This window comes from Vicugna pacos, chromosome 24 (assembly GCF_048564905.1).
Source record: "Vicugna pacos chromosome 24, VicPac4, whole genome shotgun sequence".
NCBI classification, from domain to species: Eukaryota; Metazoa; Chordata; class Mammalia; order Artiodactyla; family Camelidae; genus Vicugna; species Vicugna pacos.
The window spans coordinates 27,748,738-27,775,202 of NC_133010.1; the positions used below are offsets into that span (position 1 = coordinate 27,748,738).

Genomic DNA, 26,465 nt, shown 5'->3' on the forward strand with positions numbered 1-26,465 from the left:
ATGAGTTGACCAAAAGTTTGTGGGTTCATTTCTGGGCTCTCTATTCTGTTCCATTGGTCTATATGTCTGTTTTTGTACCAATACCATGCTGTCTTGATGACTGCAGCTCTGTAGCATTGTCTGAAGTCTGGGAGAGTTATTCCTCCAGCCTCTTTCTTTCTCTTCAGTAATGCTTTGGCAATTGTAGGTCTTTGATGGTTCCATATAAATTTTAGTATTGTTTGTTCTAGTTCTGTGAAAAATGTCCTGGGCAATTTGACAGGGATCGCATTACACCTGCAGATTGCTTTGGGTAGTATGGCTATTTTAACAATATTAATTCTTCCAATCCAGGAACATGGGCTATCTTTCCATTTCATTGAATGGCAGTGGTGTAAACCCACAGACCACACAGCTGCTGGGGCATAGCTTAGATTTCAGCCCTGCTTCTTAAGTTGCATGGCCCCTGGGGATCAGCTCAGATAGCAGCTCAGCCTCCACATGTGGGCACCTGCAGGCACCTGCATGCTCCCAGAGCTCCTAGAGGTAGAGCTGCACCTGCTAACAACGGGGCTTGAACAGCGGACTTGACTCCTTCCTGCACACACTCCAGGTTGCAGCTCGGACCACGTTCCCACCCCTGCAGGCTCTTTCCGCACAGGGTTCTTCCCCCCATGTCTGTCCAGTGAAGCCTGACTTTCAGCACCCCCCACGCACCAGCAGACACACATCTCAGGCTGGGGAGTGCAGGGAGGCGGCACAGACTCTCTGTGCTGGTCTCCGTTCTGCTGCTACAATCCGGCTGATACATACATTCCTCCGAGCCTCTGTAACTCCCATTGTGTCCTTGCTGATCTCCCCACCGGTGACGGGGTTCCCAGGGCAAGGGAACCCTTCCTCTTTCTCCCTCCCTCCCAGGGGCACAGGTGCCACCCCGATTCCTTTCTTTTTTTTTCCTTTCGTCCTACTGGTTACATCACAACCTTTCTTGTACCTCTGGTTGTATGAGATCTCCTGCCGGTGTTCGGCAGGTATTCTGTGAGAACTGTACCACATGTAGATGTATTTTTGATGTATCTGTGGAAAGAGATGAGCTCCACGTCCTTTTATTCCATCATCCTGACCCGGAGTCTTGCTGATAACCTGGTTTTCTGATTCCAGTAAGTGGGTAACACACCACATAGATTACTGGCTTATTGTAAAAGGCTACAACTCGGGCCCAGCCGGATGGAACAGATGCCTAGGGCCAGAGACGGGGGAAAGGAGTGGGGCTTCCCAGCTCCCTTGAGCGCACCCGCCTCAGCGTCTCCATGTGCTCACCACCCCGTTACGCCTTAATTCAAGGAAAGAACACATTCTATCTCTAATGTAAGTTTATGCTTGCAATTCAGCCTGATCTACATGCAGTGGCAAAAAGCCCTGGAATGAGTCAGAAAAAAAAATCTACGTGTGCTTACACTTTACTTGTTTATATTCTGTTTTTTCATTATAATTAACAACAATAAATACAGGGACCATTTTCATGTTGCTTACAGGTTTATCTTCAGCACCCAGAAATACGCCTGACACACAGTAAGCGCTGTTAAACTTTTATTCATGGCAAGCACTATGCTAGGTATTTTACATAAATTGTGTTCTCTAACTTACTCTGCACAAAAAATCAGGCAGATATTATTCTCTCTTTACCTAAGAATAAGGTCACAGGATTAAACAGTCTAAGGTAAAACAATTGATACAGAAATGGCAAAACCCAGGTTCCAACCAAAGTCCTACCTGAGTATAAGCCTCTGAATTTAACCACCATCCACTCTTCCTCTCATTTATTCAGTTCTATGAAGCTGAATGTCACAGAACTTGTCTATGAAGAACAAGTCACATTCCTCTCTGAGCCTTAGTTCTTTCATTTGTAAAATGGGTATAAAAAGTCAATCCAGTCTACCTGACAGTGTTGTCATAAAACTCAGGTAACAATGGATGTCAAGGCGCTCTTCAGCTGTAACATACCATACTGACACATACCAGATTGAAAGATGAACAGGAACAAATGACTATTTAGGGGAAAAGTTACACACTAAAGAGGTTTGCTAAGAATTAAAAACAAATTGTCTCCAAGTTCCTAAATATGCTATTATTTATATTATTCAAACTTAGCTTCATATTTCCATTTTCAACAAGGAGAAAGTAGTTATATTTCTTCAGTTAATTCTTGTCTTCTCTTCCAACAATGTAAACAGGAGTCAATTTACTAATTCAAGATTTCAAATCTCATGTGTGTCACTATTTGGCCATGAATACTGGGTTTTATGACATTTAAAAGTCTCAACTGACTTCTCAAATGTTTAAGCAATTATTTTTATTCTCATTCAGCTAAAAGAAACATTCAAAACATATTGTTACAGCTGTGGACATTTTTGCTGATCAGTTTTGGTTAACAAGGAAATGAAGAAATAATAGGTAAGGACATGATATTCTCCAAAAAAATTTCCTAAGAATGGAATTGCTAAACTAAGTTTTCTTTCAATCTATAAAATCTGTCTTTTAAAACGCACTTCTAACTATTCATTTTTTATGTTATGATATGTAGGAGAACAGACATAGTAGTTCAAATTAACAAAGAATAAAAGGATAAAGAAGCTGTGGTGTATACACACACACACAACACACACACACACACACACACACACACACACACAGGAATACTACTTAGCCATAAAAAAGAATAAAAGAACGTCATGTGCTGCAACATGGATGGACCTAGATATCGTCATTCCAAGTGAAGTAAGCCAGAAAAAAAAAGAAAAACACTGAATGATATCACTTCAATGTGGAATCTAAAAGAAGACCCAAATGAAGTTATTTACAAAACAGACTCACAGACACAGAAAACAAACTTATGGTTACAAAAGGGGAAGTGGGTGGGAAGGATAAATTGAGAGCATGAGATTTACAGATACCAACTACTATATATAAAATAAACAAGTCTCTACTGCACAGCACAGGGAACTATATTCAATATCTTGTAGTAACCTATGGTGAAAAAATATGAAAAGGAATATATGTATGTATGTGTATGACTGATACATTATGCTGTAACCAGAAGTTGATGCAACATTATAAACTGACTATACCTCAATTTAAAAAAATAATATGAGCTATCAGTTTAAATTGCTGAATGAGAATTTTTTGCTTCGTAAGTTAACATATCTGGTGTCACTGAGTAGGACTGTAATGACTCTCTACCCCTCATCTTCCAAATCTGTAGTGTAAGAGAGGAATCTGGCCATGACATCTGTCATTCGACTGGTCCCAGGGTTAATCTACAGACATGGCTGGCTGGGTGAGTGCTCTCTCCTCTTTCACCACTCCCTGTTGCCCCTACACACACCCACTAACCCACTGAAACTGTTAGCGCAGTTTCAAAGGCATACATGGCTTTCTTTCTTAACGGAAACTTTTTACTCTTCACTTCACTATGTACCATTGGTCTACAATGGAACAAAGAGGTCACTGGCAGTCTGCAGAAAGACTCATTTGGTCTTTAAGTATATATAAATATATTTTAAAAATGGAAAGATATTCCATGCTCTTGGATTGGAAGAATCAATATTGTTAAAATGGTCACACTGCCCAAGGCAATCTACAGATTTAATGCAATCCCTATCCAATTACCCAGGACATATTTCACAGAACTAGAACAAATCATAATAAAATTTATATGGAACCATCAAAGACCTACAATTGCCAAAGCATTACTGAAGAGAAAGAAAGAGGCTGGAGGAATAACTCTCCCAGACTTCAGACAATGCTACAGAGCTGCAGTCATCAAGACAGCATGGTATTGGTACAAAAACAGACATATAGACCAATGGAACAGAATAGAGAGCCCAGAAATGAACCCACAAACTTTTGGTCAACTCATCTTCGACAAAGGAGGCAAGAATATACAATGGAATAAAGACAGTCTCTTCAGCAAATGGTGTTGGGAAAACTGGACAGCAGCATATAAAACAATGAAGCTAGAACACATCCTTACACCGTATACAAAAATCAACTCAAAATGGATCAAAGACTTAAACATAAGACAAGATACAATAAACCTCCTAGAGGAAAACATAGGCAAAACATTATCTGACATACATTTCAAAAATTTTCTCCTAGAAGAAATAAAAGCAAGAATAAACAAATGGGACCTAATGAAACTTACAAGCTTCTGCAGAGCAAAGGAAACCAGAAATAAAACAAGAAGAAACCTACGGAATGGGAGAAAATTTTTGCAAGTGAAACCGACAAAGGCTTGATCTCCAAAATATATAAGCAGCTCATACAACTCAATAAGAAAAAAATAAACAACCCAATCCAAAAATGGGCAGAAGACCTAAACAAGCAACTCTCCAAGGACGACATACAAATGATCAAAAAGCACATGAAAAAATGTTCAATATCACTAATTATCAGACAAATGCAAATCAAAACTATAATGAGGTATCACCTCACACCAGTCAGAATGGCCGTCATTCAAAAATCCAAAAACGACAAATGCTGGAGAGGCTGTGGAGAAAGGGGAACCCTCCTACACTGCTGGTGGGAATGCAGTTTGGTGCAGCCACTATGGAAAACAGTGTGGAGATTCCTCAAAAGACTAGGAATAGACTTACCATATGACCCAGGAATCCCACTCCTGGGCTTGTACCCAGAAGGAAATCTACTTCAGGATGACACCTGCACCTCAATGTTCATAGCAGCACTATTTACAATAGCCAAAACATGGAAACAGCCTAAATGTCCATCAACAGGTGACTGGATAAAGAAGATGTGGTATATTTATACAATGGAATACTACTCAGCCATAAAAACCGACAACATAATGCCATTTGCAGCAACATGGATGATCCTAGAGAATGTCATTCTAAGTGAAGTAAGCCAGAAAGAGAAAGAAAAATACCATATGAGATCGCTCATATGTGGAATCTAAAAAACAAAGCATAAATACAGGACTGAAATAGACTCATGGACAGAGAATACAGACTTGTGGTTACTGGGGGGGGTAGAGGGTGGGAAGGGATAGACTGGGATTTCAAAATTGTAGAATAGATAAACAAGATTACACTGTATAGCACAGGGAAATATACACAAAATGTTATGATAAATCACAGAGAAAAAAATGTGACAATGAGTGTGTATATGTCCATGAATGACTGAAAAATTGTGCTGAACACTGGAATTTGACACAACACTGTAAAATGATTATGAATCAATAAAAAATGTAAAAAAAAAGTATATATAAATATATTTTAAAATAGACCTTAAAATCTACAAAATACAAAATGAACAAAACATCTTAAATTTCAATTTGTATATATATGAGGATATTTTACTTGTATACACTGTTGATTTAAAATGAGAAGTACTGCGAGTTCAGGGAACTCAAGAATATATCTGAACTGCATAAGAATCATAACTGTAAGTCTCATTCCAGAGTTCCTGAGATTTATTACCCAAGAATGAGCAAGAAGCGGTGTGTGTCATAGAACATCTGGAAAGCAGTGTCTTCATAGTTCGTCTTTCTGTCTCTCAAACACTTTATGACAAGTTAGAAAATAAGCTTATAGAGTAAACGCTGCTTGAAAAATCTGGTATAAACATCATATGTAAGTATCTCTAAACAGAGTGCTCATTTAAGACTAATCTGGCAAACCTGCCTTAATTTTAATCTCTGCATTTAGCATTGTAGAAATTACGGCCTTCCAGTACACAGAAAATATTGACTAAAAATTCCAATGCAAGCTACAGAACTTATTTCATTACATATAAATACCACTGGATAGGTCAAGAAAGCAATCAAATGTAATACTTTAGATTCAGAACTTTCCTATAAATAAAAGGGTCACAGTTATTATTACAAAGGAAACTGCAAAGTCAACTGAAGACATGATACTCAGGCAACTTGGTTCACAATAAATATGTGATGATAAGGGGCATATAATAAAAGCCATTTTTTAAAAGGTTATGTAAGTCAGGCATAAAAGGCTGCGTGGAGGCTCGAACAAATCACAGAAGCGTGTATTTTAGCTCCTTATTCATTTCACTTACAGCTGAAAACCCAGGAGCTATTATCAAATGCTGAACTGCCGTTCAACTTTTTTTAAAGTGAAATAACAACTCGTGACAGAGCTGCCTCACCTGCATGACGTCTCTGCACGAGCGGATGGCCATGGTCCTCCTCGTCCCGCCCTCCTCCTCCTCTGGACCTTCGTCCGCAGCCTCATAGCCCTCATCGTTGCTGCCATCGGGCTCCACCGTGTTGGCCATGCGGTCGATGAGCTGCTCCAGGGGAGGGCTTAGTTCCCTTTCTTCATTCTCCTTCAAGCCATAGTCCAGCGCCTTGTAAATAACAATTCCCAAAGATTCAATAACCTGGGAAGGTTAAGGAAGGCGGTTAATGGAGACCACTAAACAGTTTTACAGAACTAACTGTAAGGCACAAAATATTTGGTATGATTTTTAAGCTAGGTCTAACCTATTCCATTTCATAAATGTGATAAGTCAAATATGAGGAGGTATTTAAAAGTCTCACCTATGCATTAAAAAAATCTCAGACGGAAATTTTTGTGTGATTTCTTCAAACCAGTGTGTAACACAGACACAAACCCTTTTTATGTTTTCTTAGATTTATATATATGCTAAAATTTGTATTCTCCATTTATATAAAATACCAACCAGGTTGACTTTTCACATTTCCAAAAGATATTTTTGAGAACAGAGTTATCAAAAAAAAAAAACTACATTCATTCAGAACTACTATGCCAATTTTTATCTAATTCAGGATTTCACAGACATACCAAGGGTCTGAGACTGAAACGCAGTTATTGGCAGCAGCTAACTTAAGCTCAAGCCAAAAACTCCATTCATAGCTATATACCTACAGCTCATTGAGTTCCACTCAATTACTGGCAACACCTACCTCTCATATGAAGCAAACAAGTGAGAACTTTCAAACTCAACTTTCAATGCAGCGCACAGATACTCCTCCCTACCACTCACCTCCACCAACATTGTCTCCTGCAAAATATGAACCTGATATACGAACACCGAAAATACATTACTGTCAAATATCACCCTAACAAATGCTACGTGCTTTGGGCAACATAGGGAATTCTACCTTATTCCTAGCCACAGCAATCAGAGAAGAAAAAGAAACAAAAGGAAGCCAGATTCGAAAGAAAAAAGTAAAACTGTCACTGTTTGCAGATGATGTAATACTATACATAGAAAATTCTAAAGATGCCACCAGAAAACTACCGGCACTCATCAATGAATTCAGTAAAGGTGCAGGATACAAAATTAATATACAAAAATCTGTTGCATTTCTATACACTAACAATGAAATAGTAGAAGAAGAGATTGTTTCCTTAATCCCATTTACCATCGTATCAAAAAGAATAAAATACCTAGGAATAAACCTACCTAAGGAGGCAAAGAATCTGTACTCTGAAAACTATAAGACACTGATGAAAGAAATTGAAGGTGACAAAAACAGGTAGAAAGATACACTGTGTTCTTGGATTGGAAGAATTAACATTGTTAAAGTGACCATAATACCCAAGGCAGTCTACAGATTCAATGCAATACCCATTAAAATATCAATGGCATTTTTCACGGAACAAAAATTAATAATTTTAAATTTCTATGGAAACCCAAAAATCTCGAGTGGTCAAAACGATCTTGAGAAGCAGCAGAGCTGGGGGAATCATGCTCCCTGACTTCAGACTGTACTACAGTAATCGAAACAATCTACATGCAGTATAATGTGTATGTGCAGTTGAACTGTAATAATGCTACCTAATAAAACTGGAAAAAAAAAAACCAATCTGGTACCAGCACAAAAACAGACACAGAGATCAACAGAACAGAATAGAGAACCCAGAAATAAACCCACACACTATGGGCAATTCATCTACAACAAAGGAGGCAGGAATATACATGGAGAAAAGACAGTCTCTTCAATAAGTGGTGCTGGGAAAACTGGACAGCTACCTGTAAAAGAATGAAATTAGAACACTCTCTAACACCATATACAAAAATAAACTCAAAATTGATTAAAGACCTAAATGTAAGACCAGATACCATAAACCTCCGGAGGAAAACATAGGCAGAACATCTTTTGACATAAATCACAGTATTTTTCTGGCTCCATCTCCAAAAGCAAAGCAAACAAAGGCAAAAAAATTAACAAATGGGACCTAAGCAAACTTAAATCTTTTGCACAGCAAAGGAAACAATCAACAAAACAAAATGACAATCTACTGAATGGGAGAAGATATTTGCAAATGATATGACCTATAAAGGATTAATAGCCAACATATATAAACAGCTCATACAACTCTACGTGAAAAAAACAAACCACCCAATTAACAAATGGACAGAACAACTGTATAGACATTTTTCCAAAGAGGAAATGCAAATGGCCAACAGGCACATGAAACAATGCTCAACACTGCTAATCATCAGGGAAACGCAAATCAAAACCACAATGAAATATCACCTCACACCAGCCAGAATGGCCATTATCAAAAAGAACACAAATAATAAATGTTGGCAAGGATGTGGAGAAAATGGAACCCTCATACACTGTTGGTAGGAATGTAAATTAGTGTAGCCACTGTGGAAAACAGTATGGAGGTTTCTCAAAAAACTAAAAGTGCAACTACCATATGATCCAGCAATTCTACTCCTGGGTATGTATCTGAAAAATACAAAAATTTTAATTTGAAAAGATATGTGCACCCCTATGTTCATAGCAGCATTTTTTAACAACTGCTGAGGTATGAAGCAAGCTAAGTGACCATCAACAGATGACTGGATAAAGAAGATGGGATGTGTGTGTATACATACATACACATATACACAAAATGGAATACTACTCAGCCATGAAAAGAATGGGATGTTTGTCATTTGCAGCAACATGAATGGACTTGGACAGCATTATGCTAAGTGAAATAAGGCAGACAGAGAAAGACAAATACTGTATGATATCACTTATATGTGGAATCTAAAACATGTAACAAACTAGTGAATAAAATTTAAAAAAAGCAAACTCACAGATACAGAAGACAAACTAGTGGTTACCAGCGGGGAGAGGAAAGGGGGAAAGGACAATTTAGGGGTTGGAGGGAAAAAAAAGTTATAATGGGATTATATAAAATCATCTGTGTGGAAATTCTAAAAACTGTAAAGCATGATAGCATTTTAAAAACCTTTCATTCAATTAAAAAAAAAGACTCAATGTATTCACTATGTATGGAGGAACTTAGTTCATGACTTATATGAGGTACTGAATAAACGTTATCTGCCCCCCTCCACTGCCCCTAGCTCACTGTTTTCCAATGTTTATCCAGGGATATACATACATACATCTTTCCCTTCCTTTATTTCATTTGTAGTCATAGTCAATGCTGTGTTTAAACAAAAAAGCTGTTTATATGCCAAGAAAGAAAAGGAAAACACAGAAGTTTTGACGATGAGTTAAATACATAGAATCACTGTCATCATATACTATAGCCCTTAAAAGCACTCAGGCATTCACTCAAAAATTATAAAATCTGAAATCTACCTTATCAAGTGAAATCATATTTTCTCAACACAAGTTTCAAAATGAATAGAAGGCTTAAAAAGTCTCAACTTCTAATTTTTAAACTTTTCTTTTTACTGTTTCTTATTGAAAACATACGTTTTCACTGGCTTCTGTGGTCTTACTGGAACTCTAACCACTATTTTCAAAGTTGTTTTGTGTGACAATGGATCTTCTGAGTTCCAAGCCTGCTGACTCCTTTGTTCACCTCCCTGGGAAGTAACCTCCCTGGACACCCCACCCCCATCCATCAGTCTGTCCTGGAGAGGGTACCTGTTCTGCTTCCCTGGCGGAAGGTCCACACTGCCAGTGACACCCTCACCACAGGCAGCTACTACTCACAGCAGGGATTTTAATTTTCAGTTTGATGTCAGCAGAGCCTGGCACTGTGACTTATGCGTGATGAAAACTTGTCAACCTGAACCTAGAGCAGTCAACTTTATCAATCAGAGCATCATTACTAACACAATGAAAACCTCAGTCAGCAAGAAAAAGTTAAATTACGTTCAGTACATTCTTTTTTAAGGGTGAAAAGGTCGTAATGCAATTGTTTTCAGTGAGAAGTTACATCTAATGGAGAGTCTTACATGCTTGGGTGCACCTAACCATCTATATCCCCACTCCTCCTCTAGAACTGAATTACACAAACAAACAAACAATAAAACCACCACAGATGCCAGCACCAACAATCGCTTCCAACCTTAGCAAGGACCCCAGAGCTGTTCAGCAAGCTTCATTCCCTTCCCTGCTCAGGACTGTCCCTTCAGGGGCCGTCCGTTCTTCAGCTCTGCGGACCTCCAACACCTTTTCTGTCTCTCTGGGTCTCAGCTGGTAACCCTCCCTCACACTCCACTGCAAAGTAAAAGTCACTAGATGAAAACTCTCTCACTTTCCAGCTGCAAATGTATAATCTCCACTTCCGTTGCCCTTCCCTCCGTTCACAGTGGCAGCAGTGTCTCTGATCCTATCAAGGTCAATCCCACCCTCCCTGAACCCGTCACCCTTCCTTCCCTGGCAAAACTTCTCAAAAAGGGGCTGTCTACATACAGTCTCTCTTTTCCCTCCTTCCATTCTCTGTTTAGTCCATTCTAATCTGGCATGAAATCTTCTGAAGCCCCTGAAACCACAGGTAAAATCACAAACAACCTCTCTATGAAACCCTATTGAACAATTCTGTCCCCGTGCTAAATGTCTGTTCAGTAGCACCAGACACAGCTGACAACAGTCGTCTGCTCCAAACAGCCTGGACTTCTGACTTCCTCTCAGCTCGGCAGCTCCTCCTTCGCTGTCCGCCTGCAGGTGCCTTCCCCTGCAGCTGTTTCAACAGTGGAGTTCCTCAGGGTTCACGCATTCTACTTCCTTCCACAAATGCTTACAAAGTGCTTTAAACCATCACCAATTCTACCAATACGACACGTGCTCTGGTGCTTGCTCAGTCTCCATTTCCAGCCCAGAGGAACCTGCTGCCTAGGTGGCTTCCTTTCCCCAGTCTCTCTACATTTCTACTCTGTGTACAGCGATTTGGGATTAATCATTCCAAAGTGGTTTCAAACTATTTAACCTAGCAGCGGTTAAGCGTACAGCAGCCAGGATTAACTAAATGAGCACTAGGGCTCTCTAGAGAGAACCGACAGGATGCGTATATTTATACAGAAAGACATCTATCATTAGGAGTCGGTCATGTGGTCATAGAGACCAGTAAGCCCCAAACCTGCAGGCTGAGTTAGGAGGCTGGAGACTCAGCAGAGCAGATGGGATGGCTCCCAGTCTGAAGGCCAGCAAGCTCCAGATCCAAGAAGAGACGAATTTCAATCTGACTCCGAAGGCAGCCAAAAAGCCAAGGTCCCAGTCTAAAAGCCATCAGGAAACATCTGCCTCTCATACTCCCAGGAGGTCAGCTTTTCGTTCCATCCAGGCCTTTAACAGATCGGACGAGGCCCAACCACATCATGGAGGACTATCTGCTTTGCTCAGGCTACTGACTTCAATATTAATCTCATTCAAAAACACCTTCATGGAAACACCAAGAATAATGTTTGATCAAATATCTGGGCAGCCCGTGACTCAGTCAAGTTGACGCAGAAAACTAATTCTTTGCCATCTTGGCACTCAAACATGTCTCCTTAAAACTTCATCCCTAAAAGAAGACGAAAACAAGGTCACAATTCTACATAACATGATACAGCTAGCCTGCATACGGCCAAAAATACACAAACTCCTTCACCAGAAGGGGATCAAAACCCTTGGGTGATTCTACTCTTCTCCCCTGATACCCCGTAACTTTAAACGTACAGCTCACGCCAGTTAAGCATTATGATCCAAAGCCAATGCACTTTATGTCACATAATAAAGGGTTAGAGAGGGAAAAAAACAAAGATTCCTGAAACACACACACGCACATTCAAAACAAAGTAGGGAGGAAACACTCCTAACAACCACAGTCCTCGCTCTCTAACTGGTCATATGGTCACTGGGGTAGCGTTTACGACCACCTTCTTCCACCACCCGTTCCATGTTCCCTTTGCCTCTGGCAAGCACCTCAGCTGGTCATGGTTCCTTACTTGGAGGGGGGACCCAAGCCTTCATTCCCAAAGGGTCTGGGCCATTCATTTTCCCGCCCGGACTGGGTCGCGGTTCCCCCCGACCTGGATCACAGGACACTGGGAGGGATCTCCTATATTCCAGACACACTCCTCCTTTGCTCCACTGTGGAGCAGCAGCCCAGTCTCCCCTTGGGCATCAGGACCGCTCACCCCGGACAGCACAGGAACTCCTTCCTTCCCTGCTGGTTCACAGGAATGAGGAACCCAGGGCGGCTGGGGAGCAGTCTTAACCTCCAGTTCAATGGAAGCATTCCTCCCTCTGGAATTAAGACCTTTAGGCCAGCAGACCACAGGCAGAGCAGGAACAGGAGGCAAAAATGTCACCAGTGGGTCACCAGGGGCAATAGTGGGGGTGTCCCTCCCACTTCCACCCCTTGATTCCGGCTTTGGGAAAAGCAGCCCCACACACTGGACGCTGACCCAGCACACCCAGCTTTCTGGAGAACCCTGCCCCAGTCCCGCAAGGCACTGCCACCTAGCTGTCACTGTAACTGAGCCTTTCAAAGGCCCCTCCACCATCCTATCACGACTGCCGCTTCAGGATGGCAGGGAACACGGGAAGACCAGTGGATTCGTTGGGCAGGGGCCCACGGCCACACTTCATTTGACCAGAAGCAGTGCTGTGTGGAATAGCATGAGTGAATTAGGCTCCCTGTAGCCCACGGACAGTAGTTCTGGAAGAAGCACTGCACGCAGGGAAGGCAAATCCACATCCAGAGTACGTGTCCAAACAAAATGCTGCCCCTTCCACGATGGAAGTGGTTCAGAGTGCTGCACCTGCTCCCAGGGAGCTGGCTGGTCACCCTGGGGGAAGGCGCCACCCTGGACACTCGGTGCTGTCCCTGCTTCAGATCGGGCTCTCAGCCAGGTTAGCCTTGGGTGGGTGCAGATGCGTGCACAACCTCCACCCCTGCCACTGCGACCACGTTCCCGAGCCCAGCGGGTGGTGACGGGTGGCTGGGTGCTGTCCACAGAATGGTCACCCTGTCCACCTGGAGATTAAAGTCCTCCTCCACTCTGGTCACTCTCTGGGGAGCATTCACTTGGGATACAAATATGACTTCTGCCCCTTCAGAGAGGTCTATCCACATATCTCTCCCCCAGATTTCCTTTCCACCAACTTTCCAGTCGTGTTCTTCCAGGTACAGTGTGGGAGGCCCTCCCTTCTCCATGTCCTTCAGGGGTGTCCCAGAGAGGGCCGACAGGGCTGCAGCTGTCCACCCGCAGGTGCTGCCTGCGTATCCGGCAGAACCACCTGTAAACCAGGCTGCAGTCCCTTCTTGTTAACTGGCTGCAGAACTCCACACAAGGCAACAGGTACAGGCTGGGAACGACACGGCAGGCTGGCAGAAGTGCATCTGGCAATACCCTCCAGGCCGAGCACCTACAGCCCACTTCCACCTGCTGAGGGAGTTCTGCTGTACACACCAGATGCATGGTTTGGACGGTCAGATACACCCAGTTTACGACGGACAGCTCAGGACGCATAGTTAACTGGGTGGCCCGTGGTTAAGTGCCGAGCCTCCACTACAGCCCAGTAAATGCTGCCACTTGGCCTCTGCCCCCAATCCAATTACTCCCATTGTGTTAGGTTTCCCAGTCTGGTGACTGCAGTCCCCTCTGTAAGGTCTAACCTACAAAGAAGGGTGATCACACAGCTCTTCAAGGGTGTCAGGGCTCCCCTCACAAATTCACTTCTCACAGTCACAGTAAAAGGTGTGTCCTCTAGACATTCCCAAGGGGAGTTAGTAGGTCCTCAATGACAAACCCACTCCAATACCCCTATCTTTTTCCCCTCATGAGCACGGCTGTCCAGCCATACTCACTTCTTACTCTTTCCTCGATCTGCTCTACGCTCCGTTCCTGTGCTGCTCTTCAGTTTCATTCCTACTTTCTGCAGGGCTCACGCCGCGGTCTCTACCTGCTCTTCCTTCCTGGAATGCAAACAATCACTTTTTCTTCAGACTAGCCATGACACTGACTTACAGCTTTATGTGCTTACAGTTCGCTTTTCAACTTGGATTATAGTTCATTACATACATATCTTAATTCCCCAATAAGGCCAAGCACCTTGATGGCAAAATCCTCTCTGACTCATCTTTATATTATTCATATTACTTTATAAACAGCAATGATTCAATAGTTAATAAATGAATTAACCAAGACAGAGTTCCTTCCACTCTCATGGAAGTGGACACTCAAGGCTGAGAGCTGGATACGGAATTTATGGACACAGGCCAGTTCGATCTCTCTCAGTCAACAGACCGCTATAGTGATGACCCAATCCCAGTCAGCTCTGAAACATTCTGGAAGGTCTCCCAGCTCAAGGTAAACTATATCCAACCTGGTTTCAACGTCCCACATCTATTCGTCTTCCCTGACTTGAACTGGAGCCATGAAGTAGGTCTGTATTTAACCCAACCTCTTGGAAACACAGCATAATCAGGCTGGGCATTATCAGACTGACATGTACACGAGGTGACTCACCACCTTCACGGACTAAGGGAACTTCTAACCTTTTGCTAGAGAAGCAAATTCCTAGCTCTTCAGACACAGCCTGGCGCTGGGGAAAAGGAGTGACCACCAGGAAATAGCTGAAGCATGACAGTACCTGGACACACCAGCCTGCCTGGATACATCCTTATTTATACAAACTTTAGAAGCTCATTTGCCAAAACCTGTGGAAATGTTAAGAAAATACAAGAGAAAGACAGTGTTAGAGCTGAAGCATTCATCTGAGTCGCCACAGTCTCCAAGCAGCTGGAAAACCATTGCCTGTGTCCTGTCACAGGAGGCACCAGGCCTCCCTTGGACACTTCCAGAGACTGACACTCAAGTGAGCAGGAATCACAGAGTAAAAGCTTAAAGTTAAGTGGAACAAGTGAAGCACGCTAGAATGCCATGCTTTTTAAGCCTACCTGACTGAAAAATGGTGGGAGAAGGAGGATTAAATAAAACCACTTACTCCAAAATTTAAGGCTGCTACATCACGGCTAATGAGCTCTCAGCTACCGACAACGGGCCACAAAGCCCTCCAGCTCTGGGGCAGAGACGGAGGAATGGACCTGTTCCCTGGCCTCCAGACCCCGCCAGGCCCAGGCCAGGGGGGAGCCTCACCACAGAACAGCAGCACACGCGGTAACACCAACGTCTCACGGACGCATCCAAACAAGCCCACATACCACCTTCCTCTGACCACGCCAGTCCCCTTCCTCTGGTCCCTCTTCATGCTGGCATGTACTTCCTAAGAATATCTGATTCCAGACCTGTCTTCTTTATTAGACTGTAAATTCCTTTAGGACAGGGATCAAGTATGGTTCCTCCTGGTATCTGCCACAATGTCTAGCACTCTGCTTTGCACAGGGTATGTGCTTTAAAATCTTTGTCAAACATGTGAAAACTGCAACAGCACAAAAGCCTTTAATGCCAAATCTGATTAAAAGGAGTGACCTATGCCAAGGGCGTCGAGCACGCCGGGCACTTCAGCTCGTCCACAAACAGCAGCCACTCTCACCTTCGCCGTCATGCCCGACGGCCAAACTCCCCTCTTCTCCAGCCTAAAATCAGAACAAAACAGCTTCAAGTCCCCTTGCCAGTTAGAAGAATGGGATTTCCTTATATCTCTCTAACAGTTTATTAAGAACATGTTTTCCTCTATTCATCACAGTCTTGTAGAGTAGACATTATCCACATTTTAAAGACGAGGGACTGAGCTTGAAAGAAGGTCAAATAAATTGCTAAATGTCAGACAGTTAACAAATAACAAAGCCAGGACCCAGAATTCTACTGTACTACAAAGCTGCACATTCAAACACTTTAAGTCTGCAAATGTTTGTCTAAAATGTGGCATCCAGAATTAAATCCTATGTGCAGTACAATCATCCATGAATATACCAAATGAGCACCTTCCTTGCTGCACAACACATACTTCTATAAATACACCCGGTTTGCTATTCAGATTTTTTGGTAAATTCATTAAATTGCCGACGCTCAGGGTTTACAGTCAGCCATGGTGGCCAAGTCATGACCACCACATAGTAAACATCTTTCTCTCTTAGCCTGTGCTGTCAAGATGTTTTTTAGACCTGTTAAAGAATTTCACATTTTTCTCAAATCTACTTTATCTTACTTATTTTGACCAATCATTTTAGCTTTGGAAGATCAAAATCTAGAGTTCACCCATCTAATTCACTATCACTCTTAAACTTAGAAATTCTACCAATTTGGGTATGCCTTCTGAGTCTTCAGAAAAGTGATTGAAACGTTAAATAGGAGGGTCCCAAGTAAGAAGTCCTTCAGAAAACCAGAAACATTTTTTCCCATGACTTCAACTACAATCCACCTTCACACATACCTGATACTCCTCCCACTTGCTCACAAAAATACTATAAAAGACTTAATATGAGTGTACTTAGTGCCCTTCCCTGCACTCATGATTTCAGTCAACAGATATTTACTAAAAGTAAAGTGTATGCGACAATGAAGAAATAGATGAGGTCTCTGGCCTTCACAAAGCTTTGTTTCTAGGGTAAACAGATAGTAAATAAGTCAAATAATTGTGCTACGCATTATAATAAAGAAAGGAAGGGTGTTATGAGAGTGTGGTTTAATAGGGAGCCCTAATCTAGTCTGAAGATCAGAAAAGCCTTCATTAAGAAAGTAAATTTTACACTGAAACCTGAAAAGTTCGTAGCGCTAACCAGGAGAAGAGGGGCTAGAACAGGATTCCAGAGGAGACAGAGAGCATCAGGAAGAGGTCAGGAAGAGCACGGAAGGACAGAAGAAAAAGACAGACCCACTGACAAGAGGAAGGGCTCGGATGAGGCTGGGGGCGGGGGTCAGGGGGCAGCACATGCACCCCCCAGGGTCTGAGAGGCTCTCAGAATGATCTGAGTCTTCATCAGGAAAAGAGCTGTGACAGGCCACTGAAGTGTTTTGGGCAGTGGGGCAATACGACCATATTTTTATTTTTAAAAGATATCATGTTACAGGAATCAAGACAGTGTGGATTATCAAAAGGACAGAAAAATAGATCGACGGAACAGAACAGAGAGCCAAGAGAGAGACTCACAATAATATAGTCAACTGCCCTTTGGTAACGGAACAAAGGCAATTTAGTGAAAAAATGGCAACTTTTTCTTCAAACGGTGCTGGAGTACCTGGACAGCCACATGCAAAAATGTGAATCTAGATCCAGAGTTTACATCTTTCACAAAAATTAACTCAAAAGGTATCATAAACCTAAATGTAACATAAAGCTATAAAACCAGAAGACAACTTAACATGGCTCTAAAAGATATAAAATCTATTAATTGAAAGAAAAAAAAAGGTAGCATGTCTTAAAAACTACAGTTTTGGAGAATGGATCCAAAGTGGGCTGGAGGAGCTGTGGGAAGATCAGCTAGGCCACTGCAGTGGAGTCCAGCCCAGGAGTGATGACTGCTTGGGCCAGGGTGACAACCGTGGGGAAAGAGAAAATGGTGACTGTGTGAAGAGCCGTGGGGATGGAGTGGACAGCAGGTAGGACTGCACCAAACATATGGAAAAGGAATCTAAGTGATTCCTGGGTTTCTAGCCTGGGCTGGTAGAGACAGTGGCACCATTTACGATATGGAAAACTGGAGGAAAAAGAATTCCAGAAGGGAAGATGGTAAGTTCAGATATCTACAAGAAACAAAAGCACCGATGTTAGGCAGCTCTGTGGACTGAGAGGAGACTATGAGTTGGGGTCATAAGGGGGGATTCCGCTGGTCCATGAGCTTATGAGAGTGCACGAGACCGCCTAAGGAGAAAAAGTACGTAAGAGAAGGAAAACCAAACACTTCACGACTGGCGAGATGAGGAATCAAGAGACTAACAGAAAAGGAGCAGCAGTACTGGGGAAGGGAGGCAAAAGGAAATCAGACTATCAGGTGTCACAGAAACCAGGGAGAGAAAACACTTGAGGCAGGGCGTCACGGGCATGTGCACTGAACGCGAGTAAGAGGTAAGAGGGGCCTGGGACACGTCTGCTGGGTTCAGCGAGGCAGAGGTCAGGGTGACTTCAGCAAGGGCAGTCTGGGTGAGCAAACAGTGCCACGTGTGTGCAGTACACTCAGGAATGTTTAATGAAGAGGAAAGGAGATATGTGGTAGCAGCTAGAGACGAAGACAGGGCAGAGGTAGAGTTTTTTTTTCATTACTCTTTTTTTTGAAGACTAGAGTCTCAAGCATGTTTAAATGGTGATGAAAAGGCAGTGGAAAGGAAATAGTAGAAAACAATGAAAAGATAAGAGATCATAATTCCTGACAGTGACCTTTGTTTGACAAATCAGACCTCCAAAAGAGGTCAGGCACTTCTCAAAAAGAAAAATCTTTCCCTGAAATTTAGATGGGTTTTTTTTTTTTGATTTTTACACATGCATGACAGTTACTCTTTTATTCAGTATTACTTTCTGAGCACTTTCTATGTGAACAGATCATAAATTCATTAACATGCCATTCTAAGTCCTTACATTCTAAGCCCAGTGAACCTTTCTGTTTCCAGCTCCACACTGAGCATACACTACACTTCAGTCACTGTCACTCTTCTGTACCTTTCTTTATTCATGTCACCCTCTGCCTATGGCACTTTCGTCTGACAAATCCTACCCACACTCCTATCCCTCAGGTCCCAGGGCAGCATCACCTGCTCTGTGAGGCATTCCTAACTCACCCAGAGTTGACCATTTCCAACCCTGCCACTGTCCCCAGCTATTCATCTCACTTTTACATGAGAGTGCATGACTATTAATTGCCCCCCAAAGTGCAGATTAATCATCCTTTTCAAGTGTATCTGGAATGTTCACCAAGACAAACCTTATGGTACGCCCCAAAGTAAAGTAGTCATTAGGGAAATGCACATTAAAATGACTAGATAACATTTTACATCCTCTAGAATGTAACCCTACAATTTAAAAGATCAACAATAACAAGTATTGGTGAAGATATGAAACTACAAGTCTCGCACACTGGCTGGTGTAAATACAGAACGATACAGCCATGCTGTAAAGTAGTCTGGCAATTCCTCATAAAAGGTAAACATACATTCACCATATGACACACCAATTTCACTCCTATTTACCCAAGAGAAATAAAAAGATGTCCACAAAAAGACTCTCATATAAATGCTCAGAGCATCTTTGTCTCCAACAGCCAAAAACTGGAAACGCCCAACTGTCCATCAGGGAACGGACATCTACTGCAGTGGATGGCCACAGCGGCCCACTATGCAGTCACAGCAAGGGGCACAGCATGAGCGCCCGCAACAACACGGAGGGGCCTCAAAACCCTCTGCTGAGCAAATGGTGAACCCGCGAGTGAATTCTGCACGGTTACATTACATGAAGTCGGGGCTGGGGGACTGGCTGTGGAGGGAACTCTCTGGGGTGATGACGTGACTGGGGGGGGGGTATACGAGTGTAAAAATTTGTTAAAACTCACCAAAACAGATACTTAAAATAAGTGCATTTTGCCATGTTTAAGTTACACTACAGAGATGACTTTTAAAAAGAACTGAACCAAGTATTTCCACTGGGGAAAGAACACTGGACTAGCCATCATGAGGCGGGGTGGCCCACTACCTTGTGTGTGAGCTTGGCCCAGTCGCTTACTCTGTGGATCTCAGCCTGTACAGGAGTAAACCTGAAGAAAAACCACTGACGTCCTTCCCAATCCTGACTGCTACAAGAGTAGGACAATGCAGAAGTGAGACACTAAAAGATACCAGGGCCGTAACTACACAGAGGTTTGCTTATGGAAATGCCACAGCTGAGGAGTCAGAGGTTAACTGGACTTCAAGCAGGCCTTGACTAAGCCACATTTTAACAGGAACAAAGAAAAGCCGCCTCTGAAAACCCTCACCAGCACAGTGGGCGCTTACCTTGGCTGCTTTGTAAGCATTCAGTTCTGGAACTGATTCCCAACTTAAAAAACAACCAAAACCCCCAAAACACTCTGACCCTAAGCACTTTTACGAGCCAAAAACACACACGGGAAAACCTATCGGGGACGATCAAATCTGAACAAGGCTGAGACCAAGACAGGAACTTCCCACGACTGAGAGGGAAAAAATTTAAACACACTCACAATGACTAGTAATGAAACTTATTTTTAAATGAGTAAGGCAATATATACAATGAAATATTGCTCAGACTTTAAAAGGAATGGAATTCTGATACATGCTGCAACATGGATGACCCTGAATGAAATAACCCAGGCACAAAAATACAAATATTATACAAATCTATTTGAATTATCTAGAATAGTATGACTAAGAAAAAATAAGTTAACTTTAATATTAGCTAATTTAAACTTAAAAAGGCATAGGAGGGTGGTGGCTGCCATGCTGGACAGTGCAGGTCCAGAGAAGGGAGCACAGCGCCTCCCAGGGACTCTGTGCACAGGACACAGACACACAGGAAGAGTAAGGAGTAATTACCACGAAGTTTGAAAACTGGGGCACACTTTACAGCCCAGAGAACTAAAGGGTCATAAAGACAGGTAGTCGGAAAAACACGAATTAAGGCGTACACATCTGAGCGTCTTACGTCTGCTGCTCAACAGAGGGACCGAGTCTGGCCTTGAGCGTCGGCTGATGCCGTGCGGGAAAGCACTCCATACACGATGGGTAAAGGTACGTAAACGTGCACTATCAGGATAGACCTGAAGAAGACAGCAAGTCACCCTTCTCATTTCTAGGTGATTCTTCTATTTTCCTCAAGGGTAAGGACAATGTTTTATTAGGTCTCTCTCCTGTGTCTTGCACCATGCCGTGCACACGGCAGGTACTCCACAAACGCCTGCTCAACTAGTAAAGTGAGCAGCTCTTTACTGAGTCTCCCAGCCAAGGATGACGGACAAGAACTCAGGAGTAACCCACAGCTGAGACCAGAATCCCTGGAAATGGGGAGCAAGTCCCACGTCATCAAAGGAGCACAAATAACCCGACAAGTCAGTCAAAGACCCTATGTTAGTCAGTTCCACCAAAAGTTTTCAAACTACTTATTCAAAACGTTATTAAGTACCTTGAACTAAAGTAACTTTCAACTAAGTTGCTTAAAGCACTTGATTAGTTACCATTAATTAAGGTTTCATACTGTACAAAGTATAATTTCCATTTGAAAACAAGAAAACCAAGGCACTGAATGTAAGTAACCAAGATTACAAGGTGCAAATAAAAAAGCTAAAAGCTACACTTTTTTTTAAAACTCTATCCTGATTAAATCTGAAAATACCATTCCCACTAGCATTTTTCCTTAACTGTATCTACTGAATCAAAACTCATTATGAGAGGCTAATGTTCAAAGTGCTTAGTTTCAGAATACAGACAAGGAACTTGATGGACTACTTTTTCAATCATAGGTTTCGTTAACAACTGTCTACATCCCTAAAAGATTCACAATCCCGTGAAGTCTGCTCCTTGAAGGTAAATTAAGTTCCTCATTCCACAGATGACTCAGCTCAAATAAAACAGTATCGTGGGTACAAGACAGCAAACAAAACTCAAAATCAAGTCCTTTGAATCCCAGTCACTTTATACACTATGAAACATGACCCATGAGACTCAGTATCTTACAGAACAGGAAAATGCCTGAGACCACCAGCCCAAACCACTCACTCGATGCTCAGTTCCCTTCGCTGAGTGTTTCCAGTGGCTGACACTGCTGACGCAGAGGCACACAGGCCAAACTGTCTCCTACAGAACACGTGAAAAAGACACAGAAAAGCTGAAGGAATTACTTGAGAAAAAAGAAAAAATTACCATTGCTGCTTTGGTGGTACTCAAATGGTGATGACCAGGTATCCTCCAGCTTAACTTAAGAAAACAGAGCTGAAATTGTGGCACGTTTCCTTGCTTTAGGGGATCAATGTTCCAGCTCACAATAACTACATCAAGAGAGTCACAAGTTGTCTCAAGACAGAAAGTCAAAAAAGATGAGTCCAGATTACTCCAAATCTAGCTGATAATCACATCATCTGGGGGAATTTTTTGCTTGTTTCTTACATATGTTAAGAATATATGTTGAGGGTAGGGTATAGCTCAGGGGTAGAGCGTGCGCTTAGCATGCAGGAGGTCCTGGGTTCAAGTCCCAGTACCTCATTAAAATAAACAAACTTAATTACCCACCCCCAAAATAATGTATGTTAAGTTACCTAGATAATTCTGATAATCACCTATCCATTCATTGATTCATTTAATAAATGTTCACTGAGCACCTGTGCACCAGGTACCATGCCTGGAGCTAGGGGTGCAGTAGTGAAAGAAACAGACACAGTCTGGGCCCTCCCCTCATGGGACTTAGTTTAGGAATCACAGAGATAAAATGAACAGCCAGGTGGGGCCAGTGTCAAACCGAAGAGTCCAGCTCCTAAAAAGGAGCAGCAGCTTTACTCTATCAGTTGAATGTTTCTATGTAGGAAAACATGACTGACATTGCCACATGCGATTTTTTCAAAAAGGCAAGGAAAAGTGTGGTGGGGGATCTAAAGCAAAATATGACAAATAATAACACAAAATAAGATGAAATGAAATACATCCAAAATTTTAATAAAATGTAAACAGGTGAAACATGCTTATTTAAAAAAGAATCAGACAAGATTTTAAAAAGAGATAATCTAGCAATATATCGTGCACTGTAAATACACTGAAAATAAAAAAACACAGTAAAGTTTAAAATAAACGGATGTTAAGATACATCACAGAAAAGTTCAAATCAGAAGAAAGCCATAGTAATAATGTTAATACTCAAAAATGAGAATTTAAGAAAAGCAGTATTTAAAAGGGTAAAAAGGAGCATCTCCAAAAACAATAATTACAATCTTGCATGAACCAAACAATATAGCCTCAAAATATAACCACATATGTTAGCTAAAACTAAAACTGTCAGAATTACAAGGTGACAAGAAGTCCCTACTCACAAAAGGAAATTTTAAAACATTTCCTTTAGAAACTTAGAAAACAGACAGAAAATTAGGATTAAGAACGTCTGAATAACGAACAAGCCAAATGGAAAACATACACATACACACAGGTGCATGCTTGTGTGTGACACTTCAGTAGTGAAACGTTCCACCCTTCAAGGAATAAGCATAGCTTTTCATTAGAAAAGTGAAAGTTAGAGAAACTGAGAAAGAGTAGACAAAGGCACAACCTGAGTCCCACTTGACAGGAGGCTTTCAACAACGTCAACAGTTTAGACGTCATAGCGAAATATGCAGGTAATTCTCCCTTTTGCTGAAAGCCAGACATTCCCTCCACATGTATAAAAATAAAAGGCTAGAAAATGTAGTAAAACATTTACAAAAAATAAATTATAGTGAAAAACAGAAAATAATGTGCTATCTGTCCATAGAGGAAATGTCATGTTGTGGCTAAAAAGGCAGTCTCTGAAGTCACTTGCCTGGGGTCACATGTTGGCTCTACTACTCGTGTATTACTGGGAAAGTTGCCTCACATGTCTCTATGCCTGTTTGCTCACATAAAAAATGGTGATAATAACTATACCTACTTCATAAGTTTCTTGCAAAGATTAAATGAGGTAATAACGAACTTAGAAAAGTGCCCGGCACACTGCCAGCACTCAAAACTGTCAGCATGCCGTTAAAAGCACCACGAGGCAGCTCTAGGGGCACCAGGGTGTAAAGAGGCCCGACATGAGCTATGGCTTTAAAAAGGCAGCTGAGAAGAACACTGATACACAGAAGAAATAACTGTATGATAAACATATGTGCCTATGTATCTAGAAGAAGATACAAACTGGTAACAGTTACCGCTGGCAAGTGGGACGAGAAGAGCTTGGCAAATAGTCTTCTTCTGAACGACACGAATTTTTTTATGAGCGCCTATGTTGTTTTTATAAATTTTAAATCACAAAAAATGTAAAAATCATTTTTCACAACTCATTTTGAAACCATAATCCTAAAACATTAAGCTCTATTTAGCAAACTGTTATTCGCACAAATAATTTGGTTTGACCCATAACTACATTCATTCCTTTGCCCATAAAACAATGGTTCTTAAACCAAGATCCTGGGCTACCTAGGTATTCCACAGGCTGGAATGAAGTATCATGCCACGAAGATCCAAGAATAATAGCTTTCCCAAATCACAGACATATTTGAATTAATGAAAACAATTCACTCAAACCCATCTACTACACTTTTACCGGCAGATGATCAAACAAATTAACATGCAAGTTAAAAATAACATCTATTTACAAGGCTCGATTAGGCTTAATTCTATAGCTTTTTAAATTTTTTAAAATTTATTTATTATTGTATTGTTTATTTTATTTTGGCTGGGCGGTAGGTAATTAGGTTTATTTAGTTTTAGAGGAGGTACTGAGGATTGAACCCAGGACCTCGGGCATGCTAAGCATGTGCTCTACCACTTGAGCTATACCCTTCCCCCTAATTCTATAGCTTTATTGTGGATGTATATGCTTAAAGTGCATTTACGTTATGTAGATACAATAAAGTCATTCTCTGCTAGTAAAATAGTTTCTAGTTTACAAGGCACTTTATCATTTGTTCTGTAACAAGCATGGTGGCTCCATCTTCTGAATAAATTTGACAATCACTGCTCTGAGTTTACCTACTAAGGCCCGTCAGAAAAACTGTAATGTAGATAAGTTAAGAAAACACATATTTTAACTGTCCTTTTAAAAACAGTCCATGACTCTGGACCCTTTAAGAAAGCTTCTATTATTAGAATCTATTAGAAATGACAGCTAACATTTACTTAGCATGAACTGTGTGTCAGTGACTGTGCCAAGCACTTCACTGTACTATACTATGAGATCATCACCACAATTCTATTAAGTGGGCAATAGTCTTACCCTATTTCCTTCTGATTAAGAAACTGGAACACAGAGAGGTTAAGCAATTTCTTCAGTCACAAAGCCAATAAAAAGGCAGAGCCACTAAAAAGCAGGAAGTACTGAAATCTGTGGAGGCCATGGAGTGGTAAGGGCTTATTACATACAAAGTAAGATTCTGAAAGATGGTGTGATGAAATGGAAAGAACACTGGATTGGACACAAGCTGACCAAAATCTGGATTCCAGTTCTCCTCTTCAGGAGCTTTGAAACTCTCAAGAAAAAACTTAACTTCTCTGGCTTCAGCTGCCTGGTCTGTAAAAAAGGCAACGCTAGAGCATTTCTGATGTAATTTCAAAACTCTAAATAAATTGCTAAATATGTATCTTAGTACTGATAAGGCAGCCAAAGCAACCAACCAACAGGCCTAGGAAAATATTCTAAAATATTCCCTGAGTGGTTCTCAATTTCTGATACAAAGAACAGCTGATTCCCTGGGGTGCCTGTTAAAAGTCAGAATCCCAAACCCTTCCCAGGCCTGTGGAATCAGAACCTGCGGGGGAGCATCTGGGACCCCACATTGTCCCACCTCCTGATTGTCCAGCATACACTGTGGCCTGGAAAACAGCTGCTGCAGCGACATTCAGGGAGACTTCAGCTCAGTGTAAATGATCTGTTCACCCCTTATGCTTCTTGCAGTTAGGAATTCTTTAAAATTGCTTAATTTTAAAACTTTAACAGCTTTAAGATATAATCACATACCATACAGTTCACCCAACAAAGTGCACAATTCAGTGGCTTTCAGTATATTAACAGTTATGCAATCATGACCACAATCAATTTTAGAACCTTTCATCATCCCAAAAGAAGCCCCATACCCACTGGCAGTCACTCACCATTTTTCTCCAACCCTAACTCCTCCTTCACTGGTAGACAACCATTAAACTGCTTTCTGTCTCTACAGATTTACCTACCCTGGACACTTCATATAATGGAATCATGCAATATGTGATCCTTTGTGACCGGGTTCTATCACTTAGCATGTCTTACTTACTACATGCTCCATCCATGCTGTAGCGTGTATATCAATACTTCATTTCTTTTCACTGCCAAACGTTACACTGAATGAATGTACCACATTTTATTCATCCATTTATCAGTTGATGACTATTTGATAGGAAATCTTACTACAATGCAAAAAATGTACTAGAGTTAAGAGCATACTTTCACACATTACTAAAACAAATATGCTACCAAAATATGGATGTGATGATTATCACATGTTTAATAGCACAGGTTTTTATTTCTAAACCAAATATTATTTCTTTCTAAACCAGTTGTTAAATTCTGATTCTGCCACCAGTGGTTGTGGCTCCTGGGCTGGAAAACTACCGACCTCACGCTCACACTCACAGCGGTG

The 26,465-nt window shown here is 41.6% G+C and overlaps 1 protein-coding gene across 14 annotated transcripts in view; it reads right to left on the reverse strand.

The window, feature by feature from the left end:
- The window catches only part of SPIRE1 (spire type actin nucleation factor 1), a 156,361-nt gene that overhangs the window by 75,324 nt on the left and 54,572 nt on the right, over window positions 1-26,465 (reverse strand). For 12 of the 14 annotated variants that reach the window (XR_012063947.1, XR_012063948.1, XM_072949323.1 and 9 more), the window contains one exon: window positions 6,160-6,393. Coding sequence is in view for 12 of the 14 variants with exons in the window: in XM_072949323.1 (XP_072805424.1) it covers window positions 6,160-6,393 (234 nt within the window). In the remaining 2 variants the exon portion in view is untranslated. Of the gene's footprint in view, window positions 1-6,159; window positions 6,394-9,880; window positions 9,912-14,036; window positions 14,145-26,465 lie in introns of those variants that run through there. The other 2 variants (XM_072949331.1, XM_072949332.1) reach the window with 2 other exon arrangements.